This window comes from Pseudophryne corroboree, chromosome 10 (genome assembly GCF_028390025.1).
Source record: "Pseudophryne corroboree isolate aPseCor3 chromosome 10, aPseCor3.hap2, whole genome shotgun sequence".
NCBI classification, from domain to species: Eukaryota; Metazoa; Chordata; class Amphibia; order Anura; family Myobatrachidae; genus Pseudophryne; species Pseudophryne corroboree.
In genome coordinates this window covers 265,347,571-265,366,108 of record NC_086453.1, presented here as the reverse complement: position 1 = coordinate 265,366,108, position 18,538 = coordinate 265,347,571, and the positions used below count along the sequence as shown (strand labels likewise).

General features: G+C 48.6%; 1 protein-coding gene across 6 annotated transcripts in view; it reads right to left on the bottom strand.

Annotated features, from left to right (window-relative positions):
• ALG9 (ALG9 alpha-1,2-mannosyltransferase) overlaps window positions 1-18,538 on the bottom strand; it is a 579,895-nt gene that overhangs the window by 492,537 nt on the left and 68,820 nt on the right. For all 6 annotated transcript variants that reach the window (XM_063943252.1, XM_063943251.1, XM_063943255.1 and 3 more), the window contains exon 6: window positions 1,760-1,895. In XM_063943252.1, coding sequence (XP_063799322.1) covers window positions 1,760-1,895 — 136 coding nt within the window. The remainder of the gene's footprint in view (window positions 1-1,759; window positions 1,896-18,538) is intronic.

Sequence of the window (18,538 nt, the reverse complement as noted above, 5' to 3'; positions counted from 1 at the left end):
CACTGGGATGAGGGAGTTAGTGAGATGGTGGGGGGCACTTTGAATAGGGAGGCACTGGGCAGGATGAGAAGGGGATAATGAGATAGGGGTGTGGGGGGGGGAAATCAGTGTGTCTGGACTGACTGGGGTGTTCTAGATGGGAGGCCAGTGAGATGGGTACAGTGGGCTGGTTGGAGAGGAAAGGGGAAACACTGGGCTGACAGGATGGAGGACACTGGGATGGGGGGGGGGGGCAGTCAGTAATGGTGGGGAACACTGGGTTGGGGAAGGGGTAGACACTGTGAAGGAAGCTCCAGCCTAGTTCAGTTTGTCTGGCCCCGCACACTCACACAGTAGCCCTTCCCCAGTGTCCCTGCATCCTACCTGCATCGTCTGGCGTTCTCTGTCCCCAGCTCAATCACCCCCTGCAGTGCCAGCTCTGTGCAGGGATCTGTCCTCCGGTGGCAGTTCACGCTCGCTCCATCACTCCACCAGTTGATTTGTCACCAGGTGGTGGCATTGGCAGCTCCAACACATCTCCGCGGACACCCAGAAACCCCCCCTCCCCCATGGACTAGTTCAGCCAGGGAGAGGGGGACACTCCAGATCATGCCCAGCCCGCGGATAAGAATGCAGGAGGCGGAGCTGGGTTGCTCGATCATAGCTGACAGTGGAGTGCAGTATGTTAAAAAAATAAACTCCTAAATGACGAGGGTGGGGGGGTACACGTGCCTTTGTGCCCCCCCTGAATCTGCGTATGGCTTTACCTGCACCAGGTCCCGCATGGAGGTCACGTGAACGGCCGCACTGCCCTGGTGATCTCGCCGGGTACTGAGGAATGTGAGCTATTACCTGGCTGCCCCGAGTCCATCACTCTACCCTGGCTACAACACCCCCTCACTTCCAGCAGCAGTGGTACCCTCCCACATGATCCTCACCCATTTGCGCCAGAGCGTCATACTTTCAACAGGCAGCCAATCCCAACGGAGCGCGTTCCCGTGGACTCGCCCATTCTTAAAAAGAGAGTCCCCAGTACTCATTGTGGGGTAAAATATGCGCTATAGCGCGATTTTGCGATCACTGGGGAGAGGAAGAGAATTCTAGAGAAAGGGAGCAGCGTGTGCAAAATCTTGGGAGTAGAAGAGTGGGTGGTAATCAGTAGGCAGGAGAGGCGGCGTGCATTAGTGGAGTGAAGAGAATGGGTGGAGTGTAAAGGGAGATAAGATCAGATAAGTAAATGGGAGAGGAGTAATACATGAGGGCTTTGTAAGCGAGTGTGAAAAGCTTAAATATGATTCTGAAGAGGAATGGGAGACAGTGAAGGGCTTGTAAGAGAGGGGAGGTGGATGTAGTGCATTTGGTGAGGAAAATGAGCCGGGCAGCAGCATTGAGGATAGATTGGAGTGAAGAGAGACGTTTGTCAGAGATGCCAGACAGGAGAAGATTACAGTAGTCCAGTCTGGGAATGACCAGTGAGTGGATGAGTGTCTTAGTGGCATCCTGGGTGAGAAAGGTTCTGGTCCTGGAAATATTCTTGAGATGAAACCGGCAGGTTTGTGAGAGGTGCTGTGTGTGCTGCATGTGTGGTTTGAAGGTCAGGGAGAGTCAAGGATAAATCCAAGACAGATTAACTCGTGATTTAAAAAAGAAAATAAAAAAGGTGAAATAAATATGAAAATCTCAAAAAACACAGTATCTGAAGAGATAACTGGAGTCAGTAAGACACGGATGTTCCAACATTAGGGACAAACTACATTGAATGTAGGAAATTATTTCTTACCCGAGGACACCACTAAACGGCCAGCCCCATATAGCTCCAGCGGCAACTCCAAGCACCGCCACAGAGACCTTCTCCATATACCAGCCTGTCATGGCAATCACGGTGGTGTACATACAGAAACTGCTGGGGAGGTAGGCTGCAGGAGGAAACACAACGCTGTAAGCAGCTATACACACACACACACACACACACAATATGATGAGTATGTGACCTGTGTAATTCTACTTTCACCACTACCTGCATTTCATTTTATAAAATCATTTCCCAGCTAGAATACCAGGCATAAAGCTGGTAACCATATTATAACTGGACAACTATTTTATTTAATGTTGAACAAAGAGAAACGAAGCACATAACGGACAATCTATGTGACTACAATTTCTGGAGAAGAAAACAGAAACAGGATACAAAACATTACAGAATCCATACAAGAACAGGCGTCAGGGCAGTCCCCACCCCAAAAAGACTCCTGTGGATGCAGTATATGCTGACATGCCAAAAGTGTTATCTTAGACCTTTCCATTAAAAAAAAAAAAAAAAACACAGCATGACACAGCATACAGATAGAATAGCTTGCAAACAGTAGGTATTTTTATTACTGGACTGGACTGATGTCAGGCATAAAGAAAAATAATAGGATTTTAATTACCTACCGGTAAATCCTTTTCTCGTAGTCCATAAGAGATATTGGGGAATCTAGTACGATGGGTATAGACGGGATCCAAAGGAGCCAGTGCACTTTACATTTCTTCACGGGGTGTGCTGGCTCCTCCCCTCTGTGCCCCCTCCCACAGGCATTATAGGTAAAAACGTGCCCGAAGGAGAAAGGACATACAGTATATGAGAGGAGGAAACATGACAACAAAGAGTGGTGAGATTTATACATCAGCACACCACTAACATATAACAACCAGCAACGGCTGGTAACAACAACAGCAACAGCTGAACAGGTAACCACATAAAAGAGAACCTGCAGAAAAGTCAAAGCACTGAAGTGGGCGCCCAATATCCATTACGTACTATGAGAAAAGGATTTACCGGTAGGTAATTAAAATCCTATTTTCTCTAGCATCCATAAGGGATACTGTGGAATCTAGTACGATGGGGATGTCCCAAAGCTTCCAGAACGGGCGGGAACGTGCGGAGACTGCTGCAGCACCGCCTGCCCAAACTGGGTATCCTCTTTGGCCAGGGCATCAAATTTGTAGAACTTCACAAAGGTGTTCATCCCCGACCTGGTAGCAGCTGGGCATAGTTGCAAGGCAGAGACTCCACAGGAAGCCGCACAGGAGGAGCCCAACGATCTAGTAGAGTAGGCTTAAGAGACTTAGGAACCGGCAAAGCTGCCGACACATAGGCCTGTTGGATAGTAAGCCTAAGCCAACGAGCAATGGACAGCTTTGTAGCAGGACAACCCTTTTTCTGCGCATCACAGAGCATGAACAAGGAATCCATCTTTCTGATCCAAGCTGTTTGCTTGACATAGATCTTCAAGGCACGCACAGCATCCAATGCCTCCGGAGGCGCAGAAGTATCAGAATTGGACGGAAACACAATAGGTTGATTCAGGTGAAACGCGGAGACAACCTTCGGAAGGAACTGTTGTCTAGTCCGGGGCCCCGCTCTGTCCTCGTAAAAGACCAAGTACGGACTTTTACACGATAAGGCCCCCAATAAGGAAGCCAGTGTGGTTTGCAAAAGAAGTAGCAAATATTTTGAGAGCAAAAAAGATGGCTTTTAGGAAATATAAGCAGACACAAAATAATGAAGACAAAAAGATATATCTTGTTAGACAGAAGGAGACAAAGAAGGTAATCAGATGTGCAAAGGCACAAGCTGAGGAGAAAATGGCCCAGTCAGTGGGTAAAGGAGGCAAAACTTTTTTTAGGTATATAAGCGAAAGGAGAAAAACAAAAGGCGGAATTATAAAACTAAAGACGGACACTGGCAGTCTTGTTGAAGGAGACAATTTAATAGCAGATCATCTTAATGATTATTTTTGTTCAGTATTTACTACTGAAAGAGAGGGGAAGGGGCCACAGTTAAGTTGCAGGGATGTTCAGGAAAATGAAACAAGTACATTTACAGAGGAGAAGGTCCTAACAGAACTCTCAAAGCTGAAAGTGGACAAATCTATGGGGCCAGATGGGATACATCCAAGGATACTAAAAGAACTTAAAGAGGTGCTGGTAGCACCATTGACAGAATTATTCAACCAGTCATTAGCTACAGGAGTAATTCCAGGGGACTGGAAAAGAGCAAACGTAGTCCCACTGCACAAAAGTGGAAGCAAGGAAGAGGCAAACAACTACAGACCAGTGAGTCTTACATCAGTAGTAGGGAAATTGATGGAAACACTCTTAAAAGAAAGAGTTGTAGATTATCTCAAATCCGGCAATTTACTGGATCCCAAACAGCATGGATTCACTGGGGGGAGATCATGTCAAACAAATCTTATTGACTTTTTTGATTGTGTGACTAAAGTGATGGATAAAGGTGGAGCCATGGATATAGCTTATCTAGACTTTAGTAAGGCTTTTGACACAGTTCCACATCGTATACTGCTAAATAAACTTGAAAGTTTGGGATTGGATATTAGGATTATTGAATGGATAAGATCTTGGTTGAAGGATAGAAAACAGAGAGTTGTGGTAAATGGAGTGCATTCACAGGAGGGAAATGTTACCAGTGGAGTACCCCAGGGATCTGTACTTGGACCAGTGCTTTTTAATATCTTTATTGGTGACATTGCAAATGGCATTAAAGGGAAAGTATGCCTTTTTGCAGATGACACAAAGGTATGCAACAGGGTAGACACACCAGGTGGGGTAAAACAAATGATTGAGGATCTAGGTAGACTAGAGGAATGGTCAAGAGTCTGGCAATTACAGTTTAATGCCAAAAAATGCAAAATCATGCACTTGGGTCTCAAAAATCCTAAAGCTAAATACAGTATTAATGGCACTATACTGGAAACTACTGAGGAGGAAAGGGATCTAGAAGTCACTATTTCAGATGACTTAAAGGCAGGTAAGCAATGTAACAAGGCAATGAGGAAGGCTAGTCAGATGCTTGGCTGCATTAGGAGAGGAATCAGCAGCAGAAAGAAAGAAGTAATAATGCCACTGTATAGGTTATTGGTACGGCCTCATCTAGAATACTGTATTCAGTTCTGGAGGCCATATCTTCAAAAGGATATTAATACATTAGAAACTGTACAAAGGAGGGCAACTAAAATGGTGCATGGCCTACATCACAAAACATACCCAGAAAGACTAAGAAATCTCAATATGTATAGTTTGGAGCAGAGAAGGGAAAGGGGGGACATGAAACTTTCAAATAAATCAAGGGTTTTAACAAAGTCCAGGAGGGAAACATTCTCCAAATGAAGAGAAGCAATAGGACACGAGGACATGCACTGAGACTGGAGGGGGGGAGGTTCAGGGGAAATTTGCGGAAAAATTATTTCACAGAAAGGGTAGTGGACAAGTGGAATAGCCTCCCATCAGAGGTGGTAGAGGCTAAGACAGTAGAGCAATTTAAACATGCATGGGATAGACATAAGGATATCCTTACAAAGAAATAAGGATCAAATTAGGTTAGAGATAAAAATAATATAAAAAAAAAAAAAGGGGCAGACTAGATGGGCCAAGTGGTTCTTATCTGCCGACAAATTCTATGTTTCTATGTTTCTAATGCTGAGACACGTCGAGCAGAAGCCAGGGCCAGTAACATCACCATCTTCTACGTGAGGTACTTGTCTTCTACCGTCATCAGAGGTTCAAACCAGGAGGACTGTAGAAATTCCAACACTACATTCAAATTCCAGGGTGCCGTAGACGGCATAAAAGGAGGTTGTATGTGAAGTACCCCTTGCAAGAAGGTCTGAACTTCTGGCAACACTGACAATTTCTTCTGGAAGAAAATGGGGAGAGATGAAATCTGGACCTTAATGGAACCCAGACGTAAACCCTTATCCACACCAACCTGCAGGAAACGTAAGAAACGTCCAAAGTGGAACTCCGCAGGCGGATACGTGCGTTCCTCTCACCAAGAGACATATCTTCTCCAAATATGATGATAGTGTTGTGACGTCACAGGCTTCCTGGCCTGAACCATGGTAGCAATAACCTTTTTGGAAAAGCCCTTGTTAGCTAGGATGTTCCGCTCAACCTCCATGCCATCAAACAAAGTCGCCGAAGTCCGGGTAGACGAACGGTCCTTGTTGAAGAAGATCTCTTCTGAGAGATAGAGGCCAATGGTCTTCGACGGACATGTCCAGAAAATCCACGTACCACGCCCTCCGAGGCCAATCCGGGGCAATCAGAATTGCCTGGATTCCTTGATTTTTTATGTGCTTGAGCACCCTTGGGAGCAACGGAATCGGAGGAAACAGGTAGACCAGCCGGTAAGGCCAAGGCGACATCAGTGCATATACTGCCCTCGCTTGAGGGTCCCTGGTTCGTGAGCAATACCAGGGAAGCTTCTTGTTTAGACGAGAAGCCATCTGTGTATCTGTGGGCAGCCCCACATGGTGGATGATCTGCTGGAACACCTGCTGGTGAAGACCCCATTCCCTCGGGTGGAGATTGTGACGACTCAGGAAGTCCACTTTCCAGTTGTCTACTCATGGAATGAAGATTACGGACATTGGTCTTGCATTTCTTTCTGCCCAGAGGCGTATCCTTGACACCTCTCACATGCAGGCCCTGCTTTTTGTCAATCCATGCTGATTGACGTATGCCACTGCCGTGGCGTTGTCGGACTGTACTTGGATCGCGCAATCCCTAGGCATAGGAGAGGCCTGAGGCAGAGCATTGCAGATCGTCGGAAGTTCCAGAATGTTGATCGGAAGGAGGCTTTCGTGGGCTGACCACCTGCCCTGGAACTGAGCCCCTTGGGTGACAGCTCCCCATCCCCTTAGACTCGCATCCGTCGGGAGAAAGGTCCAATCCTGAATTCCGAAACTCCGGCCCTCCAGTAGATTGGAGGACTGCAGCCACCACAGGAGGGAAATCCTGGCCTGAGGTGACAGCCGTATCATCCGGTGCATCGAAGATGTGATCCGGACCATTTGCTCAGGAGATCCTGCTGAAAAGTTCTGGCATGGAACCTTCCATATTGGATTGCCTCATATGAGGTGACCATCTTTCCCAACAATCTTATACAAAGATGGATGGACATTCGAGTAGGTCGGAGCACCATGCGGACCATCTCCTGAAGTGTTCTCGCCTTGTCCTCTGGTAGGAACACCTTCTGGGCCACAGTATCCAGCAACATCCCCTGGAACAGGAGCTGCTGAGTTGGCTCCAGGTGGGACTTCTGTAAGTTGAGGATCCACCCATGGTGTGACAGTAGTTGGATAGTGCGGTCGATATGGAGCAACAAAAGCTCCCTGGATCTTGCTTTGATCTGAAGATCGTCCAGGTAAGGGACAATATTGACTCCCTGGACCCGGAGCTGGAACATCATCTCCGCCATCACCTTTGTGAATACCCTCGGAGCTGTGGACAGGCCGAACGGCAGTGCCTGGAATTGGTAGTGATTGTCCAGCAGGGCAAACCTCAGGTACGCCTGATGAGGCGGCCAAATCAGAATATGGAGGTAGGCGTCCTTGATATCCAAGGAAACCATGAATTCCTGTTCTCCCAGGCCTGTAATCACTGCTCGCAAGGATTCCATTTTGAACTTGAACACCTTCAGGTAAGGATTCAAGACTTTAGATTCAAAATGGGCCTTACCACAAACAGGTTGGAGTAATAACCCTTGCATTGTTTTGTGGTATTGGTACTGGAACAATGACGTGGGACTGGACCAACTTTAGGATGGCCTGTTGCAACGTAACCTGCATATCCTCCAAAGCTGGTAAGCTTGATTTGAAAAATCGTTGGGAAGGAGCACTGTCAAACTCCAGCTTGTAGCCTTGAGAAACGAGATCCCTGACCCAGGTATCCTGGCAGGAAGCCTCCCAGACGCGGCTGAAGTGATGCACTCGAGCTCCCACCTCGAGATCCCTGGTGGTCTGCTCCTGAGAGCTGGTGCTTGCAGGCTTTCTTGACTTAACTCTGGTGCCTCTAGTCGCATCTGGCCTTAGATCAAAATCTATCAGACCGAAAGGACTGTACAGACGGCCGCGGGTAGGGGCTCCTCGCCGGCGGGGCCCCAGAGGGGAGAAACGTGGATTTCCCAGCCGTAACTTTGGAAATCCATGTATCCAATTCAACCCGAAAGAGCCATTCCCCTGAAAAGGGGAGGGATTCCACACTGCATTTGTATTCCGCATCCGCTATCCACTGATGCAACCACAAGGCTCTGTGCACCGACACTGCCATGGCAGAAGTCCTAGCATTGATATTCCCCATCTCCTTGAGGGAATCACAGAGGACGCATGTAGTGCTTTAAGAGGGTCACCATAGTGACCAGAGGCATAGCCAGAGGCCCTCCTGAATTTGAGTGGCCCATGAATGAATGGCATGGGTCATCCAGCAACCCGCAATGACCGGCCATTGCGATACACCTGCTGCCATGTAAATAGATTGGAGTGTAGCTTCTATTTTCCTATCCCCAGGATCCTTTATGGTAAAGGTGCCCGGGGCAGGCAGCACCACCTTTTTGGACAGTCGAGAGACTGATACATCAACCCCCGGGGGTTCCTCACAAAATTTCCTACCTTCAGGAGCAAATGGGAAAGTGCGCAAAAACTTTTTTGACACTTGGAATTTTTTGTCTGGATTTTTCCAGACCAACTTGAATAGGTCATCTAGCTCTGCAGAATCAGGGAAAGTGACATTGGGTTTGTTTTGTGTAAAGAAAAACGACTGCTTTGATGCAGCGTCCTCTAGAGGGAGCTTTAACACGTCCCGTAGAGCCAGAATGAGGGGTTCAATACCCTGAGCAGAACCGGTATCCCCACTAACGAGGTCCAAGTCCTCCCCATCCTCCTGTATATTCTCATCTGTGTCAGACAGTAGAACAGGCAAACCACGCTTTTGTGGTCCTGCATGAGAGGAGGGGGGCTGTGTAACATCTGCCATAGCAGCTAAATCTGCAACAGCCTTTTGTAGTAGCTGAGTTTTCTGAACATTAGCAATGAGCTGGGATGACATATCAGACATCATATTTTTAAGAGACCCTAGCCATGCGGGCTCTGGACCCTCTCCCCCCAGCACCTTCACTAATTTATGAAGATTGACTGCATTGTTCACAAGAAACAGAATCAGATGATACTGGAGAGAATCTAGCGTGACATGCACTGCACAGCTTGTGTTTGCCCATGTTTCAAAGTAATCACAATGACATACACACAGACAGTAATATATCTCAAGCCTGCCCTTACTGTATGTGAGAGGAGACACCCAGAGAGAAGGACACCAGCACAACCCTAGCTGCACGGCCCCAGTGAGGCTGACTATATCACAGTAAACACTAATAATTTCTGTCCTGTAGAGGACCCAGATAGTGTACAATAGCAGCTCTCCCCCTTTGCTACACCCTGTACCAGTTTTCCAGCTTGTCTTGTGAGGCAGGAAGCACTGTGTGTCCTGTCTGTGGTTGCATTAAGCAGAGGAAGGCGCCAAAATGCATCTGGTCCCGCTCTGAGGTAGCTCCGCCCCCTCCAATGGCACCGGAGCTACAGTGATTATTTATACTGGCAATGTCTCCTGTTTGCTTAAAAACATCACAGTGCTAGTTCAAGCGATTGTCAGCCAGTCTACACGGGGGGCTCTAGCGGTACCCCCCCAGGAGGGTCCCATATACTGCGCCCGCGTTCAGACGCACTTTGAACTGGGGGACCTCCCTAGCGGGGCACCCAGCTTGTACTCACCACAGACATCACCTTCAGGCTAGTGTTAGGGGTGTGCGTCGTGTTGCGATTGTGACAGCCAAGGCGCAGTGCCCCGCTGAACAACCACCCCTCAGGACGGTGGTCCAGCAGCGGGTAAGCGGCTCTGCACCTCGCAAGGCCGGTGACCCTTTTCCCCCTAACTCCCACAGTGCAGGTATGCTGTTGCCCAAACAGCATACCGAAAATAATAAACATTGAAAAGAAATTGAAGAAAACTCTCTGGAGCTCAGAGATGTGCATGCTCTCCTGAGGGCACTTTTTTCTAAACTGCCTGTGGGAGGGGGCATAGAGGGGAGGAGCCAGCACACCCAGTGAAGAAATTTAAAGTGCACTGGCTCCTTTGTACCCAGTATATACCAATCGTACTAGATTCCCCAATATCCCTTATGGATGCTATAGAAAAAATAAGAATTTACTCACCGGTAATTCTATTTCTCGTAGTCCGTAGTGGATGCTGGGGACTCCGTAAGGACCATGGGGAATAGACGGCTCCGCAGGAGACTGGGCACATCTAAAGAAAGATTTAGGACTATCTGGTGTGCACTGGCTCCTCCCCCTATGACCTCCTCCAAGCCTCAGTTAGGACACTGTGCCCGGAAGAGCTGACACAATAAGGAAGGATTTTGAATCCCGGGTAAGACTCATACCAGCCACACCAATCACACCGTATAACTCGTGATAGGAACCCCGGTTAACAGTATGATAACAACGGAGCCTCTGAACAGATGGCTCACAATAACAACCCGATTTGTGTAACAATAACTATTTACAAGTATTGCAGACAATCCGCACTTGGGATGGGCGCCCAGCATCCACTACGGACTACGAGAAATAGAATTACCGGTGAGTAAATTCTTATTTTCTCTGACGTCCTAGTGGATGCTGGGGACTCCGTAAGGACCATGGGGATTATACCAAAGCTCCCAAACGGGCGGGAGAGTGCGGATGACTCTGCAACACCGAATGAGAGAACTCCAGGTCCTCCTCAGCCAGGGTATCAAATTTGTAGAATTTTGCAAACGTGTTTGCCCCTGACCAAGTAGCAGCTCGGCAAAGTTGTAAAGCCGAGACCCCTCGGGCAGCCGCCCAAGATGAGCCCACCTTCCTTGTGGAATGGGCTTTTACAGATTTAGGCTGCGGTAGTCCCACCGCAGAATGCGCCAGCTGAATAGTGCTACAAATCCAGCGCGCGATAGTCTGCTTAGAAGCAGGAGCACCCAGTTTGTTGGGTGCATACAGGATAAACAGAGAGTCAGTTTTCCTGACTCCAGCCGTCCGGGAAACATAAATTTTCAGGGCCCTGACTAAGTCCAGTAACTTGGAATCCTCCAAGTTCCTAGTAGCCGCAGGCACCACAATAGGCTGGTTCAAGTGAAACGCTGATACCACCTTCGGGAGAAACTGAGGACGAGTCCTCAACTCTGCCCTATCCATATGGAAAATCAGATAAGGGCTTTTATATGACAAAGCCGCCAATTCTGACACACGCCTGGCCGAAGCCTGGGCCAACAGCATGACCACTTTCCACGTGAGATATTTCAAATCCACAGTCTTAAGTGGTTCAAACCAATGTGATTTCAGGAACTCCAAAACCACATTGAGATCCCAAGGTGCCACTGGGGGCACAAAAGGAGGCTGAATATGCAGAACTCCTTTGACAAAAGTCTGAACTTCAGGCAGTGAAGCCAGTTCTTTCTGGAAGAAAATCGTCAGGGCCGAAATCTGGACCTTAATGGACCCCAATTTGAGGCCCAACGTCACCCCTGCTTGCAGGAAATGCAGGAATCGACCCAGTTGAAATTCCTCCGTTGGGGCCTTCCTGGCCTCACACCAAGCAACATATTTCCGCCAAATGCGGTGATAATGTTTTGCGGTGACATCCTTCCTGGCTTTGATCAGGGTAGGGATGACTTCCTCCGGAATGTCCTTTTCCTTCAGGATCCGGTGTTCAACCGCCATGCCGTCAAACGTAGCCGCGGTAAGTCTTGGAACAGACAGGGCCCCTGCTGCAGCAGGTCTTGTCTGAGCGGCAGAGGCCAAGGGTCCTCTGAAAGCATCTCTTGAAGTTCTGGGTACCAAGCGCTTCTTGGCCAGTCCGGAACCACGAGTATAGTTTTCACTCCTCGCCTTCGTATTATTCTCAGTACCTTGGGAATGAGAGGCAGAGGAGGAAACACATAAACCGTCTGGTACACCCACGGTGTTACTAGAGCGTCCACAGCGATCGCCTGAGGGTCCCTTGACCTGGCGCAATATCTTTTTAGCTTTTTGTTGAGGCGGGACGCCATCATGTCCACCTGTGGTCTTTCCCAACGGTTTACCAGCATTTGGAAGACTTCTGGATGAAGTCCCCATTCTCCCGGGTGGAGGTCGTGCCTGCTGAGGAAGTCTGCTTCCCAGTTGTCCACTCCCGGAATGAACACTGCTGTCAGTGCTAACACATGATTTTCCGCCCATCGGAGAATCCTTGTGGCTTCTGCCATTGCCCTCCTGCTTCTTGTGCCGCCCTGTCTGTTTACATGGGCGACCGCCGTGATGTTGTCTGATTGGATCAGTACCGGTTGGTTCTGAAGCAGGGGCCTTGCTTGGCTTAGGGCATTGTAAATGGCCCTTAGCTCCAGAATATTTATGTGAAGCGAAATCTCCTGATTTGACCACAGTCCTTGGAAATTTCTTCCCTGTGTGACTGCACCCCAGCCCCGAAGGCTGGCATCCGTGGTCACCAGGACCCAGTCCTGTATCCGAATCTGCTGCCCTCTAGTAGATGAGCCCTCTGCAGCCACCACAGCAGCGACACCCTGGTCCTTGCCGACAGGGTTATCCGCTGTTTCATCTGGAGATGGGACCCGGACCATTTGTCCAACAGGTCCCACTGGAAAGTCCTTGCGTGGAACCTTCCGAATGGAATTGCTTCGTACGAAGCTACCATTTTTCCCAGGACTCGTGTGCATTGATGTACCGACACCTGTCCCTGTTTTAGGAGGTCTCTGACTAGAGATGACAACTCCTCGGCTTTTTCCACTGGAAGAAACACTTTTTTCTGGTCTGTGTCCAGAATCATTCCCAGGAACAGAAGACGTGTCGTCGGGACCAGCTGTGACTTTGGAATATTGAGAATCCAGCCGTGCTGTTGTAGCACTTACCGAGAAAGTGCTACCCCCACTACCAACTGTTCCTTGGACCTCGCCTTTATCAGGAGATCGTCCAAGTACGGGATAATTAAAACTCCCTTCTTGCGAAGGAGTATCATCATTTCGGCCATTACCTTGGTAAAGACCCTCGGTGCCGTGGATAACCCAAACGGCAGCGTCTGGAACTGATAGTGACAGTCCTGTACCACAAATCTGAGGTACTCCTGGGAGGAGGGTAAATGGGGACATGCAGGTAGGCATCCTTGATGTCCAGAGAGACCATGTAATCCCCCTCGTCCAGGCTCGCAATAACCGCCCTGAGCGATTCCATCTTGAACTTGAACTTTCTGATATACGTGTTCAAGGATTTTAAATTTAAGATGGGTCTTACCGAACCGTCCGGTTTCGGTACCACAAACATTGTGGAATAGTAACCCTTTCCTTGCTGAAGGAGGGGTACCTTGACAATCACTTGCTGTGAATACAGTTTTTGGATAGCCACCAACACTGCCTCCCTGGCAGAGGGAGTTGCTGGTAAGGCAGATTTTAGAAAACGGCGGGGGGGTGATGTCTCGAATTCCAGCCTGTACCCCTGAATAACTACTTGAAGGATCCAGGGATCCACCTGTGAGAGAGCCCACTGTGTGCTGAAATTTCTGAGACGGGCCCCCACCGTACCCGGGTCCGCCTGTGAAGCCCCAGCGTCATGCTGTGGACTTACCGGACGCGGGGGAGGACTTTTGCTCTTGGGAACTGGCTGTATGCTGCAGCTTTTTCCCCTCTACCTTTGCCTCTCGGCAGAAAGGATGCGCCTCGAGCCCTCTTGTGTTTATGGGGCCGAAAGGACTGTACTTGATAATACGGTGCTTTCTTTTGCTGTGGGGTAGCCTGTGGCAAAAATGTCGATTTCCCAGCCGTAGCTGTGGAAACGAGGTCTGAAAGACCATCCCCAAACAGTTCCACCCCCCTATAAGGCAAAACTTCAATGTGCCTTTTTGAATCGGCATCACCTGACCACTGCCGAGTCCATAACCCCCTTCTGGCGGCAATGGACATTGCGCTTATTTTTGATGCCAGCTGGCAAATATCCCTCTGTGCATCACGCATGTATAAGACAGCGTCTTTTATATGCTCTACTGTCAGCAAAATATTGTCCCTATCCAGGGTATCAATATTATCCGACAGGGAATCTGACCACGCAGCAGCAGCACTGCACATCCATGCTGATGCAATCGCTGGTCGCAATATAATGCCCGTGTGTGTATATATAGCTTTTAGGGTAGCCTCCTGCTTTCTATCAGCAGGATCCTTTAGGGCGGCCGTATCCTGAGACGGTAGTGCCACCTGTTTTGATAAACGTGTAAGCGCTTTATCTACCCTAGGGAATGTTTCCCAACGTGACCTATCCTCTGGCGGGAAAGGGTACGCTGCCAATAACCGTTTAGAAATTATCAATTTCTTATCGGGGGAAGTCCAGGCTTCCTCACACACCTCATTTAATTCCTCAGATGCAGGAAAAACTACTGGTAGTTTTTTCTCACCGAACATAATACCCTTTTTTGTGGTACCTGGGGTACTATCAGAAATGTGTAATACATTTTTCATTGCCTCAATCATGTAACGGGTGGACCTATTGGAGGGTACACTAGTCTCATCGTCGTCGACACTGGAGTCGGTATCCGTGTCGACATCTGTGTCTGCCACCTGAGGTAGCGGGCGTTTTAAAGCCCCTGATGACATTTGAGACGCTGGAACAGTCACAAGCTGAGTAGCCGGCTGTCCTATGTCGTCAAACCTTTTATGTAAGGAGCTGACACTGTCACGTAATTCCTTCCATAAGTCCATCCACACAGGTGTCGACCCCTCAGGGGGTGACAACACATTTACAGGCATTTGCTCTGCCTCCACATCATTTTCCTCATCATACATGTCGACACAGCGGTACCGACACACAGCACACACACAGGGAATGCTCTGACAGAGGACAGGACCCCACAAAGCCCTTTAGGGAGACAGAGGGAGAGTATGCCAGCACACACCAGAGCGCTATATAACAGAGGGATATCACTATACAGAGTGTTTTCCCCTATAGCTGCTAGTATTATATATATATACTGCGCCTAAATTTAGTGCCCCCCCCCCCTCTCTTTTTTACCCTTTCTGTAGTGCAGGACTGCAGGGGAGAGCCAGGGAGCGATCCTTCCAGCGGAGCTGTGAGGGAAAATGGCGCCAGTGTGCTGAGGGAGATGGCTCCGCCCCTTTTTCGGCAGGCTTTCTCCCGCTTTTTGTGTTATTCTGGCAGAGGTAATTTACACCTATATAGCCTCTGGGGCTATATATGGTGTCAGTTTTGCCAGCCAAGGTGTTAATATTGCTGCTCAGGGCGCCCCCCCCAGCGCCCTGCACCCATCAGTGACCGAAGTGTGTGGTGTGCATGAGGAGCAATGGCGCACAGCTGCAGTGCTGTGCGCTACCTTGGAGAAGACAGAAGTCTTCAGCCGCCGATTTTCCGGACCTTCTTGTTTCTGGATCTGTAAGGGGGACGGCGGCGCGGCTCCGGGAACGGACGACGAGGTCGGGTCCTGTGTGCGATCCCTCTGGAGCTAATGGTGTCCAGTAGCCTAAGAAGCCCAAGCTACCACCACTTAGGTAGGTTCGCTTCTTCTCCCCTTAGTCCCTCGCTGCAGTGAGCCTGTTGCCAGCAGGTCTCACTGTAAAATAAAAAACCTAAACTATACTTTCTTTCTAGGAGCTCAGGAGAGCCCCTAGTGTGCATCCAGCTCGGCCGGGCACAGAAATCTAACTGAGGCTTGGAGGAGGGTCATAGGGGGAGGAGCCAGTGCACACCAGATAGTCCTAAATCTTTCTTTAGATGTGCCCAGTCTTCTGTGGAGCCGTCTATTCCCCATGGTCCTTACGGAGTCCCCAGCATCCACTAGGACGTCAGAGAAAAAAGAAAGTACCAGAATCAGAGGACTGTGTTGAAGCAGTTTGTGCCTCCTTTCTCCCTGATTGTAAACAAAATCTACAGTACGGCCTAGTGGGCTCTTAGTGGTTATAATCTGTTTACATTATAAACTCAATGGAGCTCATCCTCCCATTGGTAAAGTGTAGACATTAGTGCTACGTTATCATTAAAAACAGGAGCTTATATTATCCTTCCAAAAATTGGAGCACCGGTTAGGATTAGTTAAGGGGGTGGGTGGCTGGATTACCCTCTGCCAACATGTGTGTAAAAACCTAATGTAAAAAAGCTTAACGTTTCAGGTACCATTAAGTGGGTGTTGTGTAACAGCTGCTTTTAGAGCTATTTCTAAACAAATAAGCATCACTACAAATAAAGTTCCTGCAAGATGCCTTTACCTGCTGTGCTACTGTGACCTATAGGTTCTACCCCTTTCACACCGCACAAATAACCCTGTATGGAACCAGTATATTGCCGAGTCGATGCGGGTTGCAGTGCGGTGTGAAAGGGTCAGTCCCGAGTTCCAGGGTTGCCTGGCCCGGTAATTCAACCCGGGATAAAGAAAGGTTATTCCTGGGATATTACTGGTTCAGGTGCAGTGTGAACGGGTTTCCTGGGTCAATGCGTCCCAGTACCCATTCACAACATAGGGAGAGGCGGTGCAGAGAATATATCATCTCCTAGCGCCACCTCCGCCCCCGATGACGCCATGGTCCCCGCCCCAGGTGGCAACCTGACCCGGCAATATGCCGGGTCGGGAAGCAAGTTCTTAGGGTCCAATGCCGAGTCGCACCCGGGAAGGACTCGTTTCCAATTACTGGGTGCGACCCGGCATTAAATTGTATGAGAGGTAACCCCATCTGTTCTGTGCTAAGCCCAGGGTCCTGAATTAATCAACACACTGCCTGCTAACCAGCAGTCCTGATCCAAAGTTACTAGCAATCAAAAAATGGCAGGTGTCAGTGACTGTGTCTGATGGTGACATTCCCTTATAGCTGGGGGCATCACTTTGATGTGCAGTTAACACTTGCAGTCCATGATTGGTTTGGCCATACAGCAACAATGGAGGTATATCAGTAACGGCAGGTAAAATTAGTATTTTAATACCTACCGGTAAATCCTTTTCTCTTAGTCCGTAGAGGATGCTGGGGACTCCCAAAGGACCATGGGGTATAGACGGGATCCGCAGGAGACATGGGCACACTATAAGACTTTGAATGGGTGTGAACTGGCTCCTCCCTCTATGCCCCTCCTCAAGACTCCAGTTATAGAACTGTGCCCAGGGAGATGGACATTTCGAGGAAAGAATTTATTGTTTAAACACGGTGATGCCAAGGACAACCGCATGACCACTTTCCAAGTGAGGAATTTCAACTCAACCATACTGAAAAGTTCAACCAAAGAAATTGCAGGAACTGCAACACCACGTAAAGATCCCATGGTGCCACAGAGGCACAAAGGGAGGATGGATGTGTAAGACTCCTTTTACGAAAGTTTGAAACTCTGGAAAGGAGGCCAATTGTTTTTGGAAGAAAACCGATAAGGCTGAAATCTGAACCTTAATCGAGCCCAACCCAAGATCGCATCCACACGATCTTGTAAGAAAAGAATGAATAAAACGATCCAACTGGAATTCTTCCGTAGGAATCTTCTCGGATTCACACCAAGACACATAATTTCCTCCAAATATGGTGGTAATGTTTTGACGTTACTTCTTTTCTGCCTGAAGAAGAGTAGGGATGACTTCACTGGAAATATCCTTTCGGGCTGGGATCCAACGTTCAATCTCCAAGTCGTCAATGGAAACTGCGGTAAGTCATGGAACACACACGGCCCCTGCTATAACAGATCCTCTCGCAGAGGAAGAGGTCAGGGATTTCCTATGAGTAATTGCTGAAGATCCGGATACCAGCCCTCCTTGACCAGTCTGGAACAATGAGGAACACCTGAACCTTTGTTCTTCTTATAATCCTTAACATCTTTTGAAAAGAGTGGAAGTGGAGAGAACACATAGACCGAACGAAACACCCATGGTGTCACTAGGGCGTCCACCGCTATCGCTTGAGGGACCCTCTACCTGGAACAACATTTCTGAAGTTTCTTGTCGAGGAGACACGCCATCTTGTCTATTTGCGGAATTCTCCAAAGACTTGTCACTTCTGTGAAAACCGATTGATGAAGACTCCACCCTCCTGGACAGAGAACGTGTCCGCCGAGGAAGTCTGCTTCCCAGTTGTCCACTCTTGGAACGAACATCGCTGATAGAGCGCGTAAATGTTTCTGTCGCCCAGCGGAAAATCTTTCTGGCTACTGCCATTTCTTCTCCAGTTTTTGTCTGTAGAAAACCGTTATAACCGGCCCTTAACTCTAGACCGCTAGCGAGGCGACAAGTATCCTAACATGACACTTGTCCTCGGTGAGAATTGCGCCGCTACCACAGGAGCGAGATACTGTTCTTGAAACCATGATTATCCCAGGTGGACACCGGACCACTTGTCCAAGAGGTCCCGCTAAACACTCAGGCCTGCAACCTACCCACTGAATGGCCTCGCCGCAACCATCTTTTTCAGCAACTGAATGTATTGACAGATTGACACCGTTGCAGGTCTGCCAGACTCTGAATTCTCAGAGATTCCCTTTTTTTTTAGAAGCAAATAAACTCTCCTCAGTACAGCATCTAATAATATTGCCCAAGACGATCACAGCGTCATTGGGACCAACAGGGATTCTGGCAAGTCCTGTTGTTGAAGAACTGTCAAGGAGAAAACAACGTTTTGCACCATTTGGCTTCTTGATCTCTCCGTAATTCGGAGAGCGTTCCAGTACAGAATAATTAT